The sequence below is a fragment of the Stomoxys calcitrans genome, chromosome 3, assembly GCF_963082655.1.
Source record: "Stomoxys calcitrans chromosome 3, idStoCalc2.1, whole genome shotgun sequence".
Lineage (NCBI taxonomy): Eukaryota > Metazoa > Arthropoda > Insecta > Diptera > Muscidae > Stomoxys > Stomoxys calcitrans.
Genome location: NC_081554.1, coordinates 139851289 through 139859079, shown reverse-complemented (window position 1 = coordinate 139859079; position 7791 = coordinate 139851289). Strand labels below are relative to the sequence as shown.

The 7791-nt window shown below is 40.6% G+C and overlaps 1 protein-coding gene and 1 pseudogene across 1 annotated transcript; both read left to right on the top strand.

Moving 5' to 3' along the window:
• The first annotated feature begins 244 nt into the window (after window positions 1–244).
• On the top strand, window positions 245–655 carry LOC131995790 (histone H3-like). The gene has a single exon (XM_059364890.1). The coding sequence runs from the start codon at window positions 245–247 to the stop codon at window positions 653–655; it is 411 nt and encodes a 136-aa protein (XP_059220873.1).
• Window positions 656–2233: 1578 nt separating this feature from the next.
• On the top strand, window positions 2234–2852 carry LOC131995784 (histone H1-like; annotated as a pseudogene).
• Window positions 2853–7791: the final 4939 nt, after the last annotated feature.

Below are 7791 nucleotides of genomic sequence, written 5' to 3'. Positions count from 1 at the left end.
TACCTTTGTCATTCAACGTATTGATTAATCTATTATTTTAATAATTAATTAATGTTATTAGAATACATCTCTAGAGAATATCTATGATAGCTAGAGTAAGTATCTACACTAATTATAAGAATATGTTATAAATGAAATACGAAAAGATATGGGAAATAAAAGAATATATGCGTAAGGCAACTATTACAGTGTTAACAGTGTTTGTGTGCATATCGTGAAGTGAACTAAAAACCTCTAGTGAAAAATGGCTCGTACTAAGCAAACTGCCCGTAAATCTACTGGTGGCAAAGCCCCTCGTAAGCAATTGGCTACCAAAGCTGCTCGTAAGAGCGCACTAGCCACCGGTGGTGTTAAGAAGCCACATCGTTTCCGCCCTGGTACCGTTGCTTTGCGTGAAATCCGTCGCTACCAGAAGAGTACTGAGTTGTTGATCCGCAAATTGCCTTTCCAACGTTTGGTTCGTGAAATTGCCCAAGATTTCAAGACTGACTTGCGTTTCCAGAGCTCTGCTGTCATGGCCTTGCAAGAAGCTAGCGAAGCCTACTTGGTCGGTCTCTTCGAAGATACCAACTTGTGTGCCATCCATGCCAAGCGTGTCACCATCATGCCCAAGGATATCCAATTGGCCAGACGTATTCGTGGAGAACGTGCTTAAATTATTGACATTTTAAAAGCCAACTTTTTTTTACAAAAACAATCGGTCCTTTTCAGGACCACAATATTTTTATAAAAAAGAGAAAAAAAATTATTCAAAACTTACACCTTTTTATTTTTATTAAAATAAATATATATAGTCTTTTTTTTGGGGATGGAAAAATACACTATTTATATTAAAAAAAAATTTTTCTTTTCTATGCGTTTTACTTTTGGTAATATTGAGTTTCAAAACATGGAGCGAAATCAAAAACTTTTTTTAAAAAAAATTATTTAATTTACTTTTTATGGTTAATTGAAAATTTTTATTTTCTATTAGCAACAGTATATTTGCTGTTATTCTTTTTGCAAAATTTGATTTATCGTAGTAGCTACATAACAAGAATGAATGAAGATAAAAACAGGCAGGCCAATACATTCGAGAGAATTTTAACTTTAAATAGATAATTTAGATACATTGAATATACATTTTTTCTGTATTTTTTATTATTTTTAAACAAATGATATTTTTTGCTATTCTAAAAACTGTTTTAAAAAGAATAAAATAGTATTTTAATATTTTAAATTATTAAAGGGAAATAGATTTCGTTCGGTATGCAACTGTTCTACATTTGCTTGCTTAGACAAGGGCATTTTTCAATTTGTGCTTAATTTCCAAAAAAAAAAACAATATATATATTTTTTTAAATTTGTGATTGCAACAATACATTGTTTAGAATTTACATTTTTAAATTTTTTATTTAGTTTCAAGTCCACTTTATATAGAAAAAAATATTTTATAATAAATGCAATAGAGCTCATCGCACATTTTGCATAGCCAACGACGTTGGTATAACATAGCATCGTAATATTTTAGACTTTTCGTAACAAACGTACACTTTTTACAAATTATGTAACATTTTAATAGAAATCTATCATTTCTATAATATTTTATGATAAAATTTTCCTAAAACATTTTTACATTAGAGCTTTCAAATTAATTTGCAGAAAAACTTTTATTCATGGAAAATACGCCAATATGGTGAATTCAACTGTCATAGACTACATAATAAAATCGATTATTTCACTATGAAAATCATCCAAATTTTCACTTTTTTTTACACTTCTTTCAAGAAAACATATCAAGATTCCATACTAAATTTTTATAAAAACCAATTTTCAATAAAAATTGGAAAATTTTTTAATTTAGTTACAATTTTATCATAACATTTTTATAAACTTTCAACTCAAAGCCTTATAACTCGGTAACGCTTAAAGATAATTAACTCGGATTTTCTTTAATGATTAGCTGGATATCTCTACTAGAAGAATTGTATAAAAAATAAAAAGAAATTGTTACTATCTCATCGTAAAATGAATAATTCTGTGAAAACTTTTGTAAAAATTTTTATTCGCTTCCACACAACGTTTCGCAAAATTTCGTAGTTGACTACTATGTACTTCTCATAATTTCGATGTACCCAGCCATCACTAGTCTAAAGGTTGAAACCATATTTTCAACCAATCAGCGTACACCAGTAGTGAGTGTATATTTACAAAGTGTTAAAGTGTGTTTAAAAAGAAAAATATAAGTGAAATCATGTCTGACGCCGCCGTTGTTGAAGCCACCGCATCTCCAGTCGCCGCTGTTGAGAAAAAGGCACCTAAGAAAGCCGCTGCCAAGGCAAAGAAACCCTCTGCTGCCCCAAGCCATCCACCAACCCAACAAATGGTCGATGCTGCCATCAAAACATTGAAAGAACGTGGTGGTTCCTCATTGCCTGCCATCAAGAAATACTTGGCCAGCACATACAAAGTTGATGCTGTAAAATTGGCCCCATTCATCAAGAAGTACTTGAAGAGCGCTGTTGCTAGTGGAAAATTGATCCAAACTAAAGGTAAGGGTGCCTCCGGTTCATTCAAATTGTCCCCATCTGCCTCGAAGGAACCTAAAGCAAAGAGCGCTGAAAAGAAGAAGAAGGCCCCAGCCGGTGATAAGAAAAAGAAGGCAGCAGCACCCAAAAAGGCAGCCGGTGAAAAGAAAGCCGCTGCAAAGAAGCCTTCCGCTGCTAAAAAGACCGCCGAGAAGAAGAAAACCGAAAAGGCCAAGGCTAAAACTGCCAAAAAGACAGGTACAGTGTAAAGCTAAACCCGCAAAAACAGCCGCCAAAGCATCAGCCACTAAACCAAAGGCACCCAAGGCAAAAACCACCGCTGCCAAGCCCAAAAAGGCTGCCGCAGCAAAGAAGCCAGCTGCCAAGAAGACCGCCGCTAAGAAGTAATTTTTCCATGCAAAATTACTTATCATGTCAAAATTATTATTTTCGATATTCGAAAGCAGTATATCTAACAGTCCTTTTCAGGGCTACAAAAAATTTTTAAAAAGAGACCAAATTTGACTCAAACAATTTTTTAATTACCTAATAAATACTATGTTAATTTTAAGGGAAAAGCTAATCACAGCCCTTTTCGTAGCTGTAAAACATCTGTTGAAATCTTTTAATACCATTGTTACCTAATATGGGAATAAATTACCCTTTAAGGAAATTTAAGTAATCACATGTTAAATGGGATTTTTTCCGCAACTGGATTAACTGTTTCACTTAGGATCATAAACCAAAGCAATTACTAAGAATTATGAAAATCACTTAATGTTAAAGAAAATCTCATTTAGCATACCTAACCAATAAGAGAGTGGCGTACAATATTCCCTTCAAAAATCGCACTTAGCATACCTATTTCATTCTTTACGAGCATACCTACCCATAGATCTCGCGTACAAACGCATAAGTCCACATATACATCTCTACACCATTTCACGCTAACATACTAGTATACATCCCTAAAAAATTTAGTATCAACACACACGCTCACATATACTCGAACATCAATACAACGTTGCATACCGAGTGTTTGAGCATAAGAGCAATATGTGTTGATCATACTACTGTAGATGTAGATGGTGCTAAGCAAGGAGGGCAATATTAGAGTATGGGTAGTATACATATTTTATTTTAAAAAAGTAATAAGGGCAATGTGAGGGTGAGTGGTAGATATATTTTTTCTTTAAATTTGTAAATATAAATTAATTTTAGTTGAATAACGAATTAAGTCTCTTTTTTAATTTATTTTGTGGCCCTGAAAAGGGCCTTTGATGTTGTAGGGAAAATATTGTACGAAGAAATAAGTATGCCATTTACTTGGAGCTGGTGTACTTAGTAACGGCTTTGGTACCTTCACTGACAGCGTGCTTAGCCAAATCACCGGGCAATAATAGACGGACGGCAGTTTGGATTTCCCGACTGGTGATGGTGGAACGCTTGTTGTAGTGAGCCAAACGGGAGGCTTCGGCGGCGATACGTTCAAAGATATCGTTGACGAAACTGTTCATGATGCTCATGGCCTTTGAGGAGATACCAGTATCGGGATGGACTTGCTTCAACACTTTGTAAATGTAGATAGCATAACTCTCCTTACGCTTGGTGCGTCTCTTGGTCTTGTCACCCTTAGTGATGTTCTTTTGGGCTTTGCCGGCCTTCTTTGCTGCTTTACCACTGGCTTTTGGAGGCATTTTCACTTGGTTTTTTTTTAAGTCACACAAACACTTTTAACACTGTTCACGATTTTGTGTGTTTGATTTTTTTCATTTCATTTCATTTATTGCCATTTTTTGATTCTTACATATATTACAGAGTAAAGGCTTAACTCTAACACAAAATTATATATGTTGGTACTCTATTTCCCTCATCTACAACTATTCCATAATAAATGACCCAGTCTCCGACCGCGGTCACATCGCCAGCGTTAACAAACAAAACATCGAAAAATTCAAGGTCCAAAAAATAGAATCATTAAAAAAAAAACCCACATTAAATTAATGAAAATAAGCTTAACCTAAATGAGATTTAAATCTAATGAGACTTAAAACTATATATTAAAACTACTATGTACATTATTTACAATATTCATACAGTCTACTGCGCCGTCCTATACACAGTATTGTACAAATCAAAAGTGCCATACCTCCTGTGATAAAAATAGAGGGCTTCACCGTCATATAAGAGTCCTGCATCTCTCAACCTTAAAATTGCAGCCGGTGGCAAAAATCTCCTTTGTGTAAGACAATAAATGTCATCCTCCAATCGCAGGGAGGAAGCAACCAAATCATTGCTAAGGTCTTGCGCTCTCTCCATAAATTTCAGGGCCATGCCTGTCATGTGGACGTCAATACGCTGTATACCAGCCCTGTCATAAGTCTCCCTACACGACACATGTCTAAATGAACCGTCACTCAGAACCCTAGGCCGCAGGCCCAAACACGACCTAAGGACGCCTCGCTCCCACATCCTAAGCCTTTCCATTTGAGCTGACGAAATGCCATACCATACAGGAAAGGCGTAGGATATGACAGGTCGGATCACCTGGCGGTAAATCAGTAGCCGGACCGTAGGGGAGAGACCACCTCTCCTAGCCAAGATAGCGCTATACCCAAAATACAACCTCTTGGCCTTGGCCAAGACATACTCCATATGCCCTATAAAATTAAATTTGCCATCAAAGACCACACCAAGATACTTAATAGTAGGAGAAAGGGCCACGACGTCCCCACCGATGCGCAAAACCGGAAAATACCACTTGAAATTGGGGTACACTGCACGACCACGACCCCTAAAAACAACGGCAGAACATTTGGAAACATTGAGAGAGAGTCTCCACCTAGAGAAATACGCATGCAACTCCCCCAAGTAAGAGTTGAGCCTTGAGGTAACGGTACTAGCCCTCGGACCGGAAAAGGCCACCATCAGGTCATCAGCATAGGCCAACAAAAGGCATCCAGGTGGCGGGAGTGGAACATCGCTGGTAAAGATCGTGTACAAGATCGGGCCAAGAAGGGACCCCTGGGGAACCCCAGCCAAAACAGGACGCCGGGCAGACATCTCCTCACCAACCCTCACCGCAAAGGAGCGCCCTTCAAGGAAACTGGATATCAACCTACACACCTGCCTGTCGAAACCAAAAGACCTGAGTTTAAACAGAACTCCATCGTGCCAGACAGAGTCGAAGGCCTTAGCAAGATCAAGTCCAACCGCCACGGACCCATGCCTCCTGTCAAAACCCCTCACCACATGGCTCGAAAAAACAGCCAGGGCATGAGATGTAGAGTGCCCTCCTCTAAAACCGAACTGAAAATCCCCTATCGTGTTCCTCTCTCCAACCGTCTCCTTCACCCTCTCGAGAATAAAAAACTCCAGGAGCCTGCCAAAGGGCGACAAAACGGAAATGGGCCTGTACCCCTGGCATCCAGCAGAATCCGACCCAGGTTTTGGAATGGGCACCACCGAAGCAACCTTCCACGCCGAAGGAAAATACCCAAGATTAAGGCAATGATTAATCAAAATGGCCAGAAATCGAAAAATCACATCGCCAGACCTATTCAGCGCGACATCAGGGATCCCATCGACACCCATGGCCTTCTTGGGAGACCTAGTGGCCAAGGCACCACCCACATCAGAAGGTCTCACAAAGCAGCCCTGTTCCCATAACGCCCCTGAAGACACCACTGATCCATCCGCCGTGTTGGAGGCACCAAAATCCAAAAGGGGAGTCCTGTCACAGCGACACTCATCAGCCACATTAGTAACTTCTTCATCCAGCCCATCATCTCCCGTGCCATCTGGTCCACACTGCAGGTACACAGCCAAAGCCTCAGCCTTACCAGCATCGTCCATCACCACACCCCCAGAAGGGGTTCTTAAGTCTCCCACCGGCTCTCGTCTCGCTAAACTAGCGGCTCTCTTAACACGACCGTAAGTACTGTTATCCACCCGGATACTGCACAAAAAATCCTGGAAACTCTCCTGATTAGAAAGGTACACAGCGCCCTGTATAATCCTGTCCAGATTCCGAATATCGGCCTTAAGTATCGCGCGCCTCTCCGGATCAGCCGATCTGTGCATTGTCCTGCATAGTCTCCTACGCTCCCGAATAAAACCATCCACATGTGAAGGCAAAGCAGGCAATCCCCTAGTCGCAGGAACCCTCGGAACAGACGCGTCAATCGCCTCACGAAAAACCTCACTCATTCTTTCAATGCAGCCATCAACCTCTTCCACAGATGCATTTCGGTCAATGGGGAGCGAACATGCATCTAGGCCACGCCCTAACAGCGACCTATACCTACGTCCATTGATACGCCGAAAGTCCAGAAATGTGCAGGGTTCCTTGTTCCTGACTTCACCAGTAGATATGCCAATATGTATGGCCCTATGATCAGATTCGTAATCAATCGTGGTACACCTACTACCATCCAGCAAAGGAAGACCTGGAGTCAATAAAAATAGGTCAATATATGAACCCGAGGCGCCGTTAGGCCGTGTAGGCTCATCAGCAGAACACGCAATGAAATTAGGCGATCCCAAAAGCAGACCAGCCAGCCTTCTACCCCTTGCATCCATCTCCAGCCCTCCCCATGACGGGTGTTTCGCATTCAGGTCTGCACCAATGACCATCTCACTATCCATACATACAGAGAACAAAGAATTCAAATCACTCTCCCTCATATCATCACCTGGTCTGAGATAAAGAGAAGCAAAAAAGATAGCAGAACCATCCCTAAGCCACAACTTAACCACACAAGACTCTATGAAACCAGTGTCCACAACGACCCTTTCGCAACCAAAAGCCTCCCTTACCAGAACCGCCGTACCACCACCTCTGCGCCCAATTCTGTTCTGACGAAAAGCCCTATAACCCTCCAACTCAAGTTTGTGGGAGCTCGAGAGCTTGTGCTCTGCCAAAAGCAGAACATCAGGATCTCGTTCCCTCACAAACGCCTGCAGGAAATGTCTCCTAACTAGCGACACGCACGAGTTAACATTGACAAAAATAATAGATAACGACCTAGACATCACAAAGCGACCGTAAAAGTGCCGTCAAAGCACCCGCCTCACCAACCTCCCCAACCATTCTATCATAATCTGGAGCAAAACGCCTCATCTTGGCAAAAATCTCCACAAAATTAGCACCAAACACGCGCTGACAATCATCGAACAAATCGACCTTACGAGCCTGCCCCATCCGTGCAACACCAGGAGCAATTGAAGACCGAGCACCAATACCACCACGAGTATTAGAAAGAGACGGAAAAGATCGCGGCCC